This window comes from Nicotiana tabacum, chromosome 10, assembly GCF_000715075.1.
Source record: "Nicotiana tabacum cultivar K326 chromosome 10, ASM71507v2, whole genome shotgun sequence".
Taxonomy (NCBI): domain Eukaryota; kingdom Viridiplantae; phylum Streptophyta; class Magnoliopsida; order Solanales; family Solanaceae; genus Nicotiana; species Nicotiana tabacum.
This window is the reverse complement of record NC_134089.1, coordinates 128,820,097-128,838,935: the sequence shown is the minus strand read 5'-3', so window position 1 is coordinate 128,838,935 and position 18,839 is coordinate 128,820,097. Positions and strand designations below refer to the sequence as shown.

The 18,839-nt window shown below is 40.5% G+C and overlaps 1 protein-coding gene and 1 non-coding gene across 2 annotated transcripts; one reads left to right on the top strand and one right to left on the bottom strand.

The window, feature by feature from the left end:
• Positions 1-407: 407 nt before the first annotated feature.
• Positions 408-514, bottom strand: LOC142165689 (small nucleolar RNA R71). Its single transcript, XR_012696338.1, has one exon. It is a non-coding gene; the product is annotated as a small nucleolar RNA R71 (small nucleolar RNA).
• Positions 515-11,406: 10,892 nt separating this feature from the next.
• LOC107810719 (uncharacterized) lies at positions 11,407-18,277 on the top strand. The gene is made up of 4 exons (XM_016635530.2): positions 11,407-11,911; positions 12,266-12,375; positions 16,539-16,643; positions 17,466-18,277. The coding sequence occupies exons 1-4, from the start codon at positions 11,545-11,547 to the stop codon at positions 18,189-18,191; spliced, it is 1,308 nt and encodes a 435-aa protein (XP_016491016.1). The 5' UTR covers positions 11,407-11,544; the 3' UTR covers positions 18,192-18,277.
• Positions 18,278-18,839: the final 562 nt, after the last annotated feature.

The following is an 18,839-nucleotide window of genomic DNA, read 5'->3' as shown; positions in this document are numbered from 1 at the left end:
GGGATCACGAGGAAAACCCAGCGGTACCAATAGTGCCAGAGGCTGCTCTCTATGACTGGGCACAACCCACAGCTGAAAATTTGTCCACAGCCATTGTAGTTCCGCAGATACAGGCTGAGTCATTCCAAATTACGAATAACATGTTGCACTTGTTGCAGAACAAGGGACTATTTTCGGGGTCGCAAGTCGAAGATCCTCAGCAGCACTTGAAGAACTTCCTCTCTATCTGCAAAACCCAAAGGCAGCCCAACGTAACTCCTGAAGCAATCAAGCTGTTATTATTTCCATTCTCAGTGACAGGAGCTGCTCAGACTTGGCTAAACTCACTTCCTATAAATTCTATAACAACTTGGGATGAGTTAGTCAGGCAATTCCATAACAAGTTCCACCCACCCAATAAGACTGCTCAACAAATTGATGAAATTTTGAGTTTTAAACAGAGACCAATGGAGACACTACATGAAACATGGGGGCGCTTTAAAGGGATGTTGGTTATATGCCCGCACCATGGTATTCCAGATCTGATGTTGGGGCAGCGGTTTTACATGAGATTGTCAGATAGCGTGAAGAACATTGTTGAAGCTTCAGCTGGTGGAGCATTTTTGAGCAAAACATGGAGAGAAGGCCAGAGTCTGCTCGACAAGATGGCACAAAATTCGGGATGGACAACCAGGAATGCACCGATCACTCCAGTGGTTCACTCAGTGCCCTTAGATCCATCCAACTCTATGGCTGAAAATATGGCCACCTTATTGACACAGATGAGTATACTCACCAAAAAGGTGGAAGAGTCAGGGCAGAAACAGCATGTACACATTATAGATACTACTAATGGGGGCTTGTGCACATCTTGCATTAGTCAGCCAATCGGTAACCAATAGAATGCAGAACATGATCATCACCACTACCCTGAAGACATGAATTATGTGTCTAATTATGGAGGCCAGAGACAGGGTGGTCAGAATTGGGGCCAGCAAAATCAGCAATACAGGCCAGTCCATCCACAGTTCAACAATGGAAACATGGGAGGTATGAGACCCCCTAACAATATAGCACCTTACCCAAGGCCACAGGGATATAATAATCAGAATCAGCAGCAGGGGTATCACCCTCCTCAGCAGCAGCATGGTGGAAGGCAGGAAGATGGGTTTGCTAGACTTGAGGCAATGATGCAGCAAATTATTGGGTTTAATGCAAAGACTAATGAGAGAGTGGATGCACATGATGCATCAATCAAGAATATTGAAGTGCAGGTGGGCCAAATTTCTCTGTCTCTGAACAATCGTCCTCATGGGACACTACCTGCAGACACCTAGATAAATCCAAAAGATCAAGGCCCAAAGCAGCTGATGGCGGTAAGTCTACGTAATGGCAGAGATCTGTATGTAGATCAAGAGAGGGCTCGAGAAACTAGACAAGCTGAGACACTTATACTAGTGCCCATTGAGCTGGATGAGTCAACGAAACTGATGGAGGTGCCAGTCCAGCCTACCCAGGAAGAAAATAGCATCCAGAATGCGACCGAGAAAGAAGCTGAGACAGTCCAGGAACCAGTAGTTGATGTAGCAGCTGATAAGGATCAATCCCAGTTGATTGGGAAGAAGAGACCTGCTGCACCTTTCCCTTAGAGGCTGGCTAAGTATCAAAAGGAGGAACAATACAAGAAGTTCTTCGAAATGCTGAAACAAATCCAGGTAAACATGCCATTGATTGAAGCTTTGAAGGAGATGCCTGGGTATGCAAAAATGATGAAGGACTTGATGTCCCGAAAGTTTGATTTCCAAGACTTGGCCACAGTTACTCTTACTCAGACATGTAGTGCAGTGGTGACTAGACCAATTGCAGAAAAGCTATCTGACCCAGGGAGCTTTACAATTCCATGCACTATTGGTAATTTTGCTTTTGCTAAAGCACTGTGTGATCTAGGGGCCAGCATCAATCTTATGCCCCTGGCGATTTATAAGAGGCTGGGCATTGGAAGAGCTAGACCCACCTCTATGTTGTTGCAGCTGGCTGACAGGACAGTGAAACGACCCTCTGGTATACTGGATGATGTGCTAGTTCAGGTAGGGAAATTTGTGTTCCCTGCAGATTTTGTGATCTTAGACTGCAGAGTGGATGAAGAGATTCCCATAATTTTGGGAAGACCATTCTTGGCCACAGGGAGAGCTCTCATTGATTGTGAAACCGGGGAGCTCAAGATGAGATTGAACGATGAGGAGATAACATTCAATGTGCAGAAATCTATGAGGCGACCAAGTGAATTCGCCAATTGTTCTCTTATTGATGCCGTGGATGTAATCGTAGAGACTGATGATAAGGTGATAACCATTGAGGACCCCCTTGATGCATGTTTGATGAATTTGGATGAGGTGAATGGATAGGAACTGGCGGAATGGGTGTTGGCATTAGAGGGTAGAGGGTTATGGGATAGAACTCTAGAATTTGAGCCCTTGCACTTGGAAAATCGAGAGACTTCTCCAGCCAAGCCATCTATCAAAGAACCACCAAAGCTGGAGTTAAAGCCATTACCCAACCATCTCAGGTATGAATTCCTTGGACCTAACTCCACATTACCTGTTATTATCTCATCTAGTTTGTTAGATGTTTAGGCGCAACAACTCTTGCAGGTACTTAAGGAGTACAAGACTGCCATTGGGTGGACCATGGCAGACATAAAGGGGATCAGCCCCGTCTACTGTATGCACAAAATTCTACTGGAAGAGGGACACAAACCTTCCAGGGAACACCAAAGAAGGCTGAACCCCAACATGAAGGAAGTGGTGAAGAAGGAAGTAATAAAGTGGTTAGACGCGGGAATTATCTTCCCAATCTCTTACAGCAGCTGGGTTAGCCCAGTTCAATGTGTACCTAAAAAGGGTGGTATGACGGTAGTTAAGAATGATAACAATGAATTGATCTCTACAAGAACAGTCACGGACTGGAGAATTTGCATGGATTATAGAAAGCTAAATCTAGCCACCCGGAAAGACCACTTCCCACTTCCCTTCATTGATCAGATGTTAGACAGACTGACAGGGAGGTCACACTTCTGTTTTCTGGACGGGTACTCAGGATACAACCAGATTTCCATTGCACTGGAGGACAGAGAGAAGACCTTTTTCACTTGCCCTTATGGCATTTATGCCTTTCGAAGGATGCCCTTTGGCCTATGCAACGCACCCGCCACATTCCAACGGTGCATGATGGCCATATTCACTGACATGGTAGAGGACATAATGGAGGTGTTCATGGATGACTTCTCAGTGGTAGGGAATTCATTTGATGAGTGCCTAATAAATCTGACGCGTGTGCTGAAATGGTGTATCGAGACTAACCTGGTTTTGAACTGGGAGAAGTACCACTTCATGGTACAAGAAGGCAAAGTCTTGGGGCACCGGGTGTCAAGCAAATGAATTGAGGTGGATCATGCTAAAGTGGATGTAATAGCAAAAATACCTCATCCAACTTCAGTCAAAGCAATCAGAAGCTTCATTGGGTATGCCGGTTTCTACCGGAGATTCATAAAAGACTTCTAAAAAATTGCCAACCCTCTCTGTAAGTTGTTAGAAAAAGATCACCCTTTCTTGTTTTCTGATGATTGCAGGGTAGCATTCGAGGAGCTGAAAAAGAGACTGGTCACAACACCTATTATTGTTGCCCCAACTGGGAGCAACCATTCGAACTCATGTGTGATGCCAGTGACTACGCAGTGGGGGCAGTGCTGGGACAGCGGAAGGACAAGCTGATGCATCCAATCTACTATGCTAGTAGAAAGCTGAGTGGAGCCCAGCTGAACTATACTGTGACTGAGAAGGAGATGTTGGCTATGGTGTTTACCTTCGACAAGTTCAGATCATATCTGATTGGTTCTAAGGTAATTGTATACACTGATCATGCAGCTCTCAGGTACTTGATTGAGAAGAAGGAGTCTAAGCCGCGCCTGATTCATTGGGTGTTGCTACTGCAAGAATTCGACCTTGAAATTCGTGACCGTAAGGGCATAGAGAACCAAGTCGCTGATCATCTATCACGACTTGAGGGAGCTGAAAATGCAGTTGAGGCTGAAGATATTCTAGAAACCTTTCCAGATGAGCAGTTGCTCGCTACTAATCTTGAGAAAGTGCCATGGTATGCAGATTTTACAAATTACCTGGCCTGCGGTATAGTTCCCTATGACCTTTCATCTGTACAAAAGAAAAAGTTTTATCATGACTGCCGCATGTATTATTGGGATGAGCCTTACCTGTTTAGAATTTGTGTTGACAATATGATCTGGAGGTGTGTCCCCGAGATAGAACAATCTTCTGTTTTGCAGGCTTGTTACGCATCGGCTTATGGAGGACATTTTGGAGGGGTCAGGATAGCTGTGAAAGTGCTTGAGGCCGGATTCTTTTGTCCAATAGTGTTTAAAGATGCGCACCAATGGGTGAAGGGCTGCAATGAATGTCAGCGGACCGGGAACATTTCCCGTCGCCATGAGATGCCCATGAACCCAATTCAAGAGGTGGAAGTGTTTGATGTCTGGGGGATTGACTTCATGGGTCCCTTCATTAGCTCCTATGGTAATAAGTACATACTTGTTGCTGTGGATTACGTGTCCAAATGGGTAGAAACTGCAATGTTGCCCACTAATGATGCAAGAGTGGTGGTGGGGTTTTTGAAGAAGAACATATTCACCAGATTTGGGATACCAAGAGCGATTATCAGTGACGGAGGCACCCACTTCTGTAATAGAGCTTTCTAGAAGTTGCTTGCAAAGTATGATGTACGCCATAAGGTGGCTACCCCTTATCACCCGCAAACTAGTGGGCAGGTTGAAGTGTTCAACAGAGAGATAAAGAGTGTGCTAACCAAGACTGTGAACGCCACAAGAACTGATTGGGCGAAAAAGTTAGATGATGCACTCTGGGCCTATAGAACTGCTTTTAAAATACCGATTGGTATGTCACCATATAAGTTGGTGTTCGGGAAGGCCTGCCATTTGCCAGTGGAACTTGAACATAGAGCGTGGTGGGCACTGAAACAGCTGAATCTAGACATCGAGGTTGCGGGCACAACAAGGATCACAGAATTGCATGAGCTCGATGAGTTCAAACATCTTGCTTTTGAGAGCACAAGGTTGTACAAGGAAAGAATGAAGAGGTTGCACGACAAGAAAATTGTGGAGCGAAATTTCAATCCTGGAGATATGGTGTTGCTTTATAACTCACGATTAAGGCTATTTCCGGGTAAACTCAGGTCGCGATGGTCTGGACCATTTAGAGTGGTCAAAGTTTTCCCTTCAGGTGCTCTCGAGATTGCCACAGAGAAAGAATCTTGTACATTTAGAGTCAATGGGCAGAGATTGAAACTATATGTGGGCATGAGCGAACCAAAGGAAGTGTCTAAGCTACACCTGACTGAACCACAGAGGTCGAGCGAGCCTTAAATACGCTCATCTGCATCATGCCGCAACGTTAAATCAGGCGTTGCGTGGGAGGCAACCCACGAATGTGTTGTAAGTGTAATGCATAACTTCAAAAAAAAGTAGCAGGAACACGCCCAGACTGCGGGTCCAGCTAACCGCGGTCGGACCGCGGTCAAATACACCCTCTGAAAGGGGTTTACCGCGGTCCCAGTGTACCCGCGGTAGGACCGCGGTCAGATACAACCCTATGAAAGGGGTCTACCTCGGTCCCAGCGTAACCACGGTAGGACCGCGACAGACCAACGCGGGCCAGGTAAGTGCATATTTTTTTTCCTTTTTTTTATTTTCTTCCCCCCTTTTTAATAAACCTAACCCCCACTATTCCCCCAAACCCTTCTTTTCTTCCCACCACCCGCATCCCCCATCCCATTCTCTCTTCTCTTCTCTCTTTCACACCATCTCCCATCCCTCAAACCCACATTGTTGCCCCTCCTTTCTTCTCCATCTTTCTCTCTCCACAACCTATCCCTTCCATTACTTCTCAAGGTAAGCTTCTCTATTCTTTTCTCTTTCTTTTACATAACTTAGTGTAGTGTTTTAGTGTATTTTTTTTCTTTCTTCCTTTTCTTTCCTTTTATCCATTATTTGCTTCTTTTGGCCATGATTGATGTTTAAATGGTTGGGTTTTCATTGTGCTTAACTTGGGGGCGATTTTTAGAAGGTTAGGATGCATCTGATTGTTACCCTGAATTGTTTGGAGGTAATATGGCCCGAAAAAGGCGAAAAAGCTCGGCAAGAACTTCCCAAATGCCAACATATGATGCCACCAGGTTCCAGTCACAGGAGGCCGAGGACGCGTTTCATGCTAAGGCCACCAAAAGCTTTATCCCTGAGATTCCTGTTGACAAGGCTGCCCTCCGTATGGAAAAAGCAGACATGTATGAGGAAATCAGATGGAGGGAGATGGAGTTCTTGTTTGATGAACCTGAGACAGCAAACCCGATGATAGTCCGGGAGTTCTACGCGAACTGCCCGGAAAATTTGTGACGGTCTATGATTATGCGGGGCAGGGTGGTGGATGCCTCAATTCTGAAGATTCCCCAGGTCTTGCAGCTGCCCCAGTTCACTGGTGATATTGATCATTACCACGACACCCAAGGGGTCACTTGGGACACTATGATTGAGACAATCTGCGTAGGGGGTCGACCAATCTGGATACAGGAAAACATTACCCTTCACTCCAAGTCGTTCACATATGAGGCTAAGTGCTGGTTCACCATTATTTGCAGCCGGTTATTGCCCACAGGCAACACGACAGATGTGAACCACCTACGGGCTCTATTGGTGTGGTGCTTCGTCACCAAGAAAGACTTTGATGTGGCGAGAATTAGTGGAGAGGAAATGATCCTTTGGTCACCTCTGCTATCTAAGGGGTTTTACTTCCCCTCACTTGTGACGAGGTTGTGTCTGCTGGATGGTGTCCCCACCAATCCTACAGATGGAGCTTTGCCCGCAAAAGCGACATTCAGAGCTTCAAAGATCACAGTGGGCAGAGATGCACCCACAACCATTGAGCTTGATGATGAGGATGATGCCCCAACACCCATGGCACTATCCAGGAGATCCTATGATGGAGCCGGATCCTCTCAGCAACCCGATACTGGGGCAGGGTTCTCTAGATCACAGTTCAGCCGACCCATGTTGTATTCTTTGGAGGAAGCGGTGGCAGATCTTCGTTCCTCGGTGGATAGCCTGCATGTGCGTATGGATGCCATGTCTCAGCGGCATGTCAGTTTCTGAGAGCTGGATGATGGCTTGGTTCCGTGCTTTGGGGAGGGCTTTTCATGTGGATCCCAGCACCGTCTTCGACTCCGATTGACGCTTAGGGAAGTCTTCTTACCCTTCTGCACTTTATTTGTGTTATGACATGGGGACATGCCATATTCTTTTTGTGTGGGGTGAGAGACTTGCTTTAGTGGTGTATTGTTAGTATACATATACATTGATTGTAAAATAAATAAATGTAGGAGACTCTTCCTGAGGACGAACCACTTGGACAGTACTCTTGAGGGAAGTAGTCCATTTAGATTTTTTTTATTTTATTTTTCTTTTTAGGTAGTGTAGTAATTCCTCCTTGGTTTTTCTTTTGACCACGGTTCTTTTCCAAGGGCTTTTCTTGAACCGGGTCAGGTAGATTTTTCTTTAATATTTTTAGAACCCTTAGGACTCTATTGGACCAAGATGGGTGAAGGCAAGAATGCAACCCGTAATGTACACACCTGCAAATAACTAAAACGAACTTGAGGGTGCGACGTCTAGGCTCGTTTGTAGACTCGTAATTTTATGCCTTAATTCTGCACACCTTGTCTTTCTTGAACGCTCACGTGAATGTGTTGACAAACTAATTCGGAATGAGTTACATGCCAAGTGTGTGTGAGATAATACTTGTATTCTGTGCTTGCATGCGATACCTAGAACTTGCCATGTGTGTCTGCAAAGCTAAATAGAAGTTGTTTGGTCTTAGAGATGATTGAGGCATTTCCTTATGTAGCCTGTATAATTATGAATCCACCTGTACATATTGCCATAGTTAACCCCTTCGAGCCTGAAGCCTGTTCTTTGATAATCTTACGACAACCTACTTCCATGTGTTTGAATAGTTTGACTGTTTGAACCTGTACCTCCTAGAAGCACTTGAATCGTTAAAGAGCATATAAAAGTCAAAGTGTGGGGTAGTAATGGAGTGGGAAAAGGAAAATTAGGAAAATACTTGAATGGTGCAATGGCTGTTAAAAAAAAGGTGTGGGTAGCCTATGAAAAGTGGAAGAATGATTGGGTTGAACATGAAATTTGGAATAAAGGGAACAATTGTATTAAAAGTGCTTAGGGAGGTTAGTCACTATATCCAAATATATCTTACCCGTCCCTTAGCCTACATTATAACCAAATAAACTCCTCTTGATCTTGGACTGAACAACTCGATTAGTAGAGTATTACACTAAGGGCAAGCTTATGGTGCATCTGTGTGGCATGTGAATGTTCTTTGCCGAGAGTGAGTGGATTCGTTCTATCTATAGTTCATTGTTGCTTGATTTTATGTGTGTGGAACTTCTCTCAGAAATATTATGTAAGGGCATGTGACTCAGGAAGAAAAGGCAAGTTTTCACCTCTGTTTAGAGTAACTAAAGTAAGCACGAGTGTGGCATGGCATTAGAGTCTTCATATGAGGTGTGGCTGTTGCACTGCTTAGGTTGTTCTTTCATAATGGCGGGTGTGACATAAACTGGGTAATGCATCGAACGATTAGGCCTAGAAGTGTGGTTCAACTTGCTCGAGGACGAGCAAAGATTTAAGTGTGGGGTGTTGATAATAGGTGAATTGAACTATAATTAAGCCCTAAAGAACCACCTTCTTGTATAGTTTTTATGGTAAAAAGTGATAACAAAATGCTCTGATTAGTACTTTTCATGTTTTGCAGGCTATATACAATAAAAGAAGTCTATGGAGTACTTTTGAGATCAATTACGGAGAAAGAGAGGCCAATCTTACAATATCCGCTAAGTGCACCACGCGAAGGCAGCAAAACCAGAACTGGAGATGGACTGCCGCGGTCCCGGCGTAACCGCGGTCGGACCATGGCAGAAGGCTGTTGCGGATTCTGAGAGGCTAGTTGGTCGCGGTCCTGGCGTGACCGCGGTAGGACCGCGATATGAAGCGGAAAATTGAGGGACTGAAGTGCAAAACACGGGATTTTTAGCCCAAAACCCTATATTAAACAATAGAACTCGTCCAAGGGAGGCATGTAATGTTTAGAAAGTACTTTGGCAAGAGAAACAAGTTTGAGAGATCACCCAAAACATCATATTTTCTTCTTCTCTTTATTTTTCTTGCAATTTTGATCATGAATATTTTCATAGTTTATTTACCCATTGTCATGACTAGCTAAATCCTTTGTCTAGGGTTTTGATGGAACCTATTGAAGGATGAACTTCTTGATTATGTTAATATTGTTTGCCAGTTTAATCTCTATTTGTTCAACTACGTGTTTGTTGTAGTTAATTGACAGGATCCTCAATTAGTTGTGCCTATTTAGTATGCATAACTCGGGAGAGAGTGCATATTTAGGTAATTGTTGAACAATACCACTCCCAAAGTATAAGAGGGATCTATAACTGCGGGTTTAAAGGCGGAATTAGGGATAATGAAGTCTTGGGTGCAATCTAAAGTGAACTATAATAAACAAAGCCAGCTAGCGTATCTCGGGAGAGTGCGTCTAGTAAATTATCGTGATTACTCGGGAGAGATTCAAGGTAAAAAGGGTGTTCATGGTTGATAGAGATGTGTTGGTAAATCTATATGAAATATAAACAGAAGGGATTCCATCAATAGGGGAAATCACTAACTTGTATCACTATGAGTAATGCATTTTGACCTTATCCTACTATAGAAAATTTTTACATATCTAAACAAATCAAAAATTCATTATCAACCCAATGCATGCACCTTAGAACTTTCTCATTATTGTTCACAACTTAAGCAAATTTAGTTTACAACTGTTTATTAACTTTCAATCTTAGTTATTAAATATACCATCAACTGTTATTCACAACGTTTGGGGAAGTTGATTCTAAAGAATTTAGTAAGTCCAACGAAAGTAATTGATAGGTTAATTCTCGGTGGATTCGACTCTGGGCATAAATACTCAGGTTATATTTGCAACGTCCGCATTGTCCTTTTATAAGGCATAGTTGGGCGTGATCACTAAATAAGCTGAAGTTTTTTTGTCCTGGATAAGCTTTTTCAAAAACTTTAGCAGAAGATGCTGAAGTTATTTAGTTCATTTGTAAAAACTTTAGCACCAAATAAGCTGAAGTTTTTTTTGTCCTGGATTCATTAGTTTTGTCATAAAGCTTTTTCAAAAGCTTCAGCAGAAGATGCTGAAGTTATTTAGTTCATTTGTAAAAACTTCAGCACTATATAAGCTGAAGTTTTTGAAAAAGCTTTTTAACATACTAGATAAATAATCAGATTGCCAACAGTATCTAAATCATAAATTTTGGAAACAATAAACGTGAAAAGAACAGAATTATCATGAAAAGAATCACTAAGAGCTGAAGTTTTTGTTTTGTAACTGGCGAACTTCAGCTCTAGAGCTGAAGTTATGTTTTGTAACTGGCCTGGCAAAATTCAGCTCTAAAGCTGAAGTTTTTGTTTTGTAACTGGCGAACTTCAGCTCTAGAGCTGAAGTTTTTGTTTTGTAACTGGCAAACATCAGCTCTAGAGCTGAAGTTTTGTTTTGTACCTGGCGAGCTGAAGTTTTTGTAGAGCTGAAGTTTTTTTAAAAGAGATCCCTTTTTCCTCTTGAATGTATGCTTTCACTGCAACTATTGTATGTTTGGTTCAACCATTATGACAAAAGTTTTTGATTCTAAATTGTGATTTGTTGTACCATCTATATTGTCCCTAGGTCCAAACTTGGGTAAAAATGACTTTGGTAACGAACGCCATTTAATCACATCTCTGTAAGTGTCATTTCGAATTATGATATGCATCGATCGACTTAGTGACCATGGATCTATGACAGTAAACAAATGATATAAGCTTCTATTCCAATGAATTAAATCAATATACATTAATTGAATTATCTTTGTCTTTTCAGACACAAATTACAGCATATAAATAACATTTAGGAAAAAATAATTAGAAAACAACACAATTCCCTGCCAACTCCCCCCCCCCCCCCCAAAAAAAAGAAGAAGAAGAAAACGAAGGAGGAGGAAAAAGGGGCTGAAATTATTTAAAAAGTGGGTACAAATTTAAAAAATTTAAAAAAATGGGTATAGGTTAAATGGGAGCGACCAAATAGGACGCCCGTGCAATTTTTACGCAAAAAGTCCATTAGCTTTCAAACCCGAAATCCTATAGCCCGGCCCAATCCCTCTCAACTGGACTTTCAAACCCAAAGTCCAACAACCCGGCCCGACCTCTCACTGGGCACCCAGTTGAAAGGCCCGAACCTGAAACCACACTCTGCGAACTTCTGATCTTCCAAACGTGGATCCAGAATCAAGTATCCTAACTGAAATTGGGAATTCTTTGGTTCTACAGAGGTGATTATTTGAGATTACAGCAAAATGGATGCAAAAGCATTGGCAAAGTCGAAGAGAGCTCATTCATTACATTTAAATAAGAAGCATAATCCACATCATGCATCTAAGGCTTCTTCCGCTGGTTCTGGCGCTTCTACTACCGGCGATAAGAAGCCTACTGTCAAGCAAGTTAAGGAAAAACCTAAATCGAAGCTCCCTTCGAATTGGGATCGGTATGAAGAAGAATATGCTTCTGATTCTGAAAATGCACCCCAGGGAGGTGCAAATAAGGCAAGTGATGTGGTCGTGCCGAAAAGTAAAGGAGCAGATTATGCGTATTTGCTTTCCGAGGCTCAGGCTCAGTTTCAATATTCTTCTGAGAGTATTCCTTTATATGATGATGTTTTAGATGGTAATGCTTTGTCCCAGAACTTTTATGTATGCATACTGCTTTTGGGCATGACTCAGAGCAGTCTCACGCATGTTTAGATTCAGAAACATAGTTATAAAAGTGATGTTTCAATAATTCAATAATGAAATATTATCTTGGCTGTACTTTGGCTGTACTAGTTTACCACCTCAATGTAATGCTTGATAATGTGAAGGTTTGTCTTCAATTTTATTGCATCTTAAATTCATTGCTCAGTTATTGTTGTTACACTACGAAATTTTGGGCAGACTCCCGTATTTCAAGTCTTTCTGTGGCTCTTCCAGTCTAGAAATTTCCTTTTGCAAAGTTATAGTGCACTGACCCAATATCTTTTAGACTTTTATCAGGGGCTTGGTGCATTACTCTCTGCCAAAAGGCAAAGCAAGTTGTCATGGATAGCGGAAGACAATTTTGCAATGGAAGATAAGGCACCTCCTCCGAGTAAGGTGATTTTTCTGATCTCAATCCATGGGGTGGTCTTTGGTCTTATTTACTGGAATTATAAGGACAGAAATTTGGGATGCTGATACCATTCTTTTATTACAATTAATCTCTGTTTTCAATGCCACAAACATTTAGGTTAGGCTAGAAACTTCTATTACAATGGTATTGTTCTTGATTCTATTGTTTTAATAGAAAAACTGTGGGAAGGAACAAATGAACTGTAATCTTTCTTGTAAACAAGCAATTTATTCCTCAAACAACACTTCATTATATCTACAGTGATAAGAACTTAGCTCGACATTAATCATGGGATCCACATTATATGGATAAATCAAGTGAAGTATCTAAGTCACATAGATTTGCCATGTTACACCATAAGCCAAAAATAGAGGAATTTGTGTTTGAGCCTATGTATTGGTTCAGCTCGTCCTTCGAAACAATTCTGATTCATCTCCTTCTAGATTAACCCAAAATATATACAGACAGAAACTGTGTTTCCCCGAGGGCTTTTGTTCAGTGGTAAGGAAGCACAATACGTTATGTGGGGATTGAGCGCACATCACGGGTTTGAACGCTGCCGCTGATAGAAGCCTGGTACTATGTGTAAGTAGGGTAGAGAAGTGGGCCCATGCTCCCCATGTGTTTTAAACTTGTGACTAAGGTCAGTCCAGCTAGCACAGGGTTTTGGTTATTTAAAAGAAAATAATTTATATTCCATACATCTGCTTTATTTTTCCACCCGCCTTTCTTAGCCGCATAAAATGGTACTCTACACGAACATTGCATAATCAAGTTAAATCCACAAAGCCAAAGGGACAAACGCATAGCTGATTTGCCACCACATATTGCAGGAACACAGATTAATATGTTCCTCATGACTTTTACGTTGATAACATCGGTTACAAATGGAAACATTTTTCTTTGCAAACCTATAAATATACCAAAATTTTGTAAGATGCTTTAGAACTCCTTTAAGTGAATTCAAGTTGATAGAAGTGACTAAAAATATCCATAAAATGAGGTGTATGAAGAGCATCCATGAAATCTTTCTTAATTACTTAACCAGTATTTTTTATAAAATGAATTGTGTCTCCATATGAACTTGGGGTTTTATCACCATCATGTACCTTTGCTAACTCATTCATTTCTTTTTCACTGAATGGTTTTTGGAGCCACACTCTGCCCCCCTCGCGTAGAATTGGTAAATTACCATTTTTAAAAAGTAGCCGCCACTCGGCACTGCTCCTCCTGTTGAAACAGTTTGGTACAAAACCATAATATCTTCTTGCTTATAAGTTATACCTATAAGATCAGTGACAATCTTCCTTCACTTTCAGCTTATCTATATGATTGTATTTCTTTGTATATTTTTCATTTTCTAGAAAAGGTTGATGTTTCTGTCTCCTTTTTTTTTTTTGGAGAAAGATTTCTATGTCCTTATTTCTTGGCAATACATCTGGATTTTCATCTCCAAGATATCTCAGTTACCTCCAGAAACTCCTTCAACTTTCTTTTTGTTTCCAACTCTGACGAACTTCTTTGGTCCAGCCTTGTCCATGTCTTGCAACTCGTTCGGTATATGAACCTTCTTCTTGTGGGCTGCCATAAACATTCATATTCCACAAGTGGAGAATTTGGATGAACTGCTATAATAACCTTAGAAGGAGGATTAAGTAATTAGGGTGCATATGTATGCCCTATATTCCAAAATTTTACTGAAATGTCACGTATGTCCTAGTTTGTTAACTAGAAGCAAATTGTTGGGCGGACATCGTAGTACCCACTATGACCTTATGGTAGCGGGTGTGTGCTTAGTGTTAAGTTTTCCATATTGGCTGAAATGGTGGGATATTGTCTTCTTATATGGTTTTGGGCAACCTCACCTCATGCGCTAGCTTTTGTGATCGAGTTAGGCACAACATCTATTTTCATAACATGGTATCACTATCAGAGCCAGATTCATGCTCGTTCTTGGTTTACGTAAGGGTGTGCTCCAAATATCCAGTCATATGTGTGCGGCAGGCATTTTCCACATTGGTTGTAGAATGGGTTGTTGTCCTCATCTAATGAGCTAGCTTTCAGGATTGAATTAACTCTAAGGTTAGTATTAGTATATGCTCCCTCAGCTTCTATTTATGTGAATCTATTGTTAGTATTACTATATACTCCCTTAGCTTCTATTTATGTGAATCTATTTTACTGGACATAGAGGGTAAGAAGGAAAAAAGAAATTTTTTGAAATTTGTGGTGTTAAATGTGTCATAGTATTTATAAAACTTTTGAAACTTGTGTTTCAGATATGCGATAAAACTTGTATCGCTGTAAAAGCTTGTCATAACGGGTAAAATGCGAATTTTAAGTTAATTGTTTCCAAATTTAGATGGGCCATTCTTTTTGGAACGGACTATAAAGGAAATAAATTCATATAAACTGGAATGATGGGAGTATACTTTTATATATTGTTCTACTGTATATTTAGAACTAAGGAGGATGGGTCTTGGCGCAATGATGTGTGTCTACATAAGCCAAAAGGTAGTCGGTTCAATTACACCCATTGGCCCCTGTTGCCTTCGTCCATGTGCATTATCTTTGCTATTCTTTGTTGTAAGGTCATCTAAGCCCGAGATTTTTGGCTTTATCGTGGTTAAAGAAAAGCCACGCCGGAGATTTCCAGTGAGAAGCATAATCTTTAGCTGATTGTTAGTTGTTATAGATCTTTCCTGCTATATCAATATTAAGTTGTGACGATTCTAATGAGTAGTATAATCTTGAGATAATCATTACATAGTTTTCCTGCTATGTCATTTTAAATTGTGACGATCTAATTTTTTTTTTCATTTGGTAAGATTTTATTAAAAAACAGTATCAAGCTGATACTGGGGAATTACAAAAAAAGTAAGCTAGGCTTGAATTCATCAAATTCCTAAATATTCTAGCAAGTCTAGCACATCATGCAAATTAAAAATAGTTTTCCCATCCTTCCAGGAATACAAGTAATACATGCAATTGAATTTTACAATCTGAATTTGTTTCTTTGTGCCTTTTAAAACGATCTAATTTAAAAGTCTAAGCTATTAGATGGGGATACTTTTATCTTTTATTTTGATCTTGAACAAGACTCCTTAAGTGTAGGCTGATTTTCTTGAGCCAAGAACATGAAAATGTTTTTGTTTATGGGTGGTGCCGTGGTAATGAGATTTGAACCCAAGCTCTAATACCAAAAGATCTAAGTATCCAACTCAAAAATTAAGACACTCGATGAAGTGGCCTAGACGTTTTTAAAACTATTTAGATGCGTTTTTGCCCCCAACGTATGACATATATAACTTAACATCCTCCAGCACGTATAATCTGATTCTGGAATCCAGACATGGACTTTAATGGGGACTCACGAGGCATTAGAATGGGCTTGCAAAATATGGCTTTTCATACCATGTGAACTAATATGAGCACCCAACCCAAAAGGCATAGAATAACTCTTATACAACAATGTGGGGCAACTATTTAACAAAACAATTTCCTTATTTGAATTTCCATCAATTTAAGAAGGCTAGTGTCAGACCATACAGACTTCTGGAAAGATTAACATTAAGAATTTTACTTTTATCTTTGCAAGTCACCAAGACTTCTTCCTTAATCCACCTAAATAGGTGGTTGGTCAGTCTCAGACCCTGCTGATTCATTGGAAGCAAATAGAAACAGAAGCTGTAGTATGAAGAGGAGGTGTATTTGCATAACCTCCTAAATCAAGCTATGATTGAATAAAATCCACTCCTTTACCGTATGGCTTTGTAACATGTACCTTTTGCTACACTAATATTTTCCAATTATCCATAGATGACTCCTCTGTATGCATAAGTTAACTATGCTTTATTAGATTTACTAACAGTTAATGTACCTGCCTTATAAATTAAGTGAAATCTATCATTCTTTCAATGGACTGTCAAATGAGACATGCTTTATGTGTTTTGGCTCAATCAGTTGACAGTAAGATTATCCACCGATGAAGGCAAGAAAGTTGTTTACATGCAAGAGATGCTTGCTCACTAGCTATTCCTGATGATGTGATGTGTATTGACGTTCACTATTTCCTGTGTTGATAGCCAGATGCTAGACTACCATGTGGTTAAACTCAATGATAACTATGCCACTCTTATATTTGCAGGCATCATTTCTTTCACTTGACCTGCATGCTCTTTCAGAGCAGCTTGAAAGAGCAAGTCTATCAGAGAGGCTTTTCATTGAACCAGATCTTCTTCCTTTGGAACCAGTATGTACTTTTATCTATGATTTCCTTCTATGTTATATCTCCCAGAATTTAATGTTGGTTAATGGTTATATATGCTGGAAACATGAGACCTCTCATTTAATTGAGATGCGGCAATGTCTGTTCATAGAAAAGTCCTGCATTAGTATATATGATGCAGATGAATCATCAAAAGATATATGGTTTCCTCTCCAGCTACTCCAAAAAATTTATTATGTTACTGCTTCAGTGTGCTAAAATAGCATTAAACGATTTCTCGTCTTATATAGCATATATAGTTAGCGACAAGTGTTCCATTATTGAGAATTTTTTTTTTGTAAGGCTTTAAATTCTAGTCAATCTCCTCTTTACCCTGCAAGATAACCTTGTTTTCTGTGTTTAGTCGTTTTGGGATGTCAGCTATAATACCTTCTCGGTTGGTTAGAATATGCTGCAGTCACACAATGCCTTTCTAAACTATCATTTTAAGTTGAATGCAGCATTACCTCATTTCTTCTTTTCATTCTGTAGTTTGTGTTGGACACTAAAATTTTGGCTGTTGTCATATTTAATGACTCTGTATAGTTACTGCTTGAGACCGTCTTGATGTTTGTGACTCCAGGCTGTTCACTGTAAATCCAAAGAAGTAGGGATTTACATCATATATAGAGTATACTATAGTTCAGAATAATCTGTACCTTTCTCGGCCATTCTAGCTAAGATAATCAAGTACTTTATAGTTCAGAATATTCAATAATTGTGTAAAATTTTATTTTGTGAATTCCTGTAGGATATCTTTGTAGTATCTCGTAATCTAGTCTAATACATGTATTGCATAACTGGCAGTGCGCCGAGGCGTCGCAAGCAGCAGCTGAAGAGAAACGTCAAGGGGGTCTATCTTCAAGCAAGAGTTCAACCGCGGAAAAAGATTCCAATTCATTGACCTCCACTAGTGTCTATGAAGGCAACAAAAACAGACATCAGCATTCTGAATTCTCGCATCTGGGCACCACAACCGGCAGCAGTTGGCATCCAACTTCAGCTGATGAGCCCTCTAACCCTTTGAGTGCTTATGGGGACGAGGCTGGAAAATCTGAAGGAGCTGGAATAAATGATTCACTACTGTGTGCTTCAGAATTAAACACGAGCTCTGTTGCGAAGAAACCGTCTGCATTTAAGGCAACAGCTGCAGAAGCAGAGCTTGACATGCTTCTTGATTCAGTCAGTGAGATTGAAATTTTTGAATCCACTAATGCAATTGATCAGTCTAGTCCTTGCTCCGTGGCACAAGCAGGAACACCAACTCCGTTATCAGAAGGGACTTCATCTAGGTCGGAGGACTCCAGCCAGCCCAAGAGAGACCATGATTTGGCTAAACCTGCAATATCAGATCTCAGTCTGGATGATTCACTGGATGACCTTCTCAGAGAAACATCCACTGTAACTAACAAAAACGATGGTTTGCCATCTAATGAAGTAAACTCCACTGCTGGTCATACAGCCTCTGCTTCTCAACCGGTCTCCAAGTCTAAAATTATGGATGATTTTGATTCATGGTTTGACACATTGTAATGTGTAACTGAACCTCATCCTTTGGGAAATTTTTCCGTGTACTCAAATCACAGCACAAAATGTCAAATTCTGATTTTCAGCGCTTCTACAACTCGTATTAAAAGTCCAATTTGGTCAACTGAAGCTGCGATACCAAAGTAAATTCTTGGTTTGGTGCTAATATGGAGAGACCGCTTCCACATATATAGCAGCACCTAACTAGTAATTTGATTGTCTAAAAGTTCATGGATAAAGATGATCCTAAAGGTTGAGACCACTTCCACATATAAATAGTCAAATTGTGGAATCCATGGCGATTTCCTTTTTCTTTTTCTTGTTTGAACTATGCACCAGACTTTTCTGCTCTTTCCTTTTTCTTTTTCTTGTTTGAGAATGAAAAACCAGAGTGTGAAGAAATGTTTTGAATTAAGCACCACCTTATGTTTACCCACTTGATCCTTTCTAATTAAACCCTGTATGTAGAAAGTGGAGTGGTCTACAACAGTGATGATCTTAAACAATTGCCAATTTCTGCTGGCAATCATCAATATATTCCAATTCCAATTAGTTGTAATAAACTATAAGAATCATCAGTAATTATTTTGTTTGACCCGGTTTCATCGCATTCCATTATTAAATAATTTGAGAATAATTAATTGGAATGAAAAG

Excerpts from the sequence above, each read along its gene's own strand:
- LOC107810719 (XM_016635530.2), top strand. The coding sequence starts at position 11,545 with ATGGATGCAAAAGCATTGGCAAAGTCGAAGAGAGCTCATTCATTACAT. Across the intron at positions 12,376-16,538 it reads AGGCACCTCCTCCGAGTAAG|GCATCATTTCTTTCACTTGA; the intron begins GTGATTTTTCTG and ends TTATATTTGCAG. Across the intron at positions 16,644-17,465 it reads ATCTTCTTCCTTTGGAACCA|TGCGCCGAGGCGTCGCAAGC; the intron begins GTATGTACTTTT and ends CATAACTGGCAG.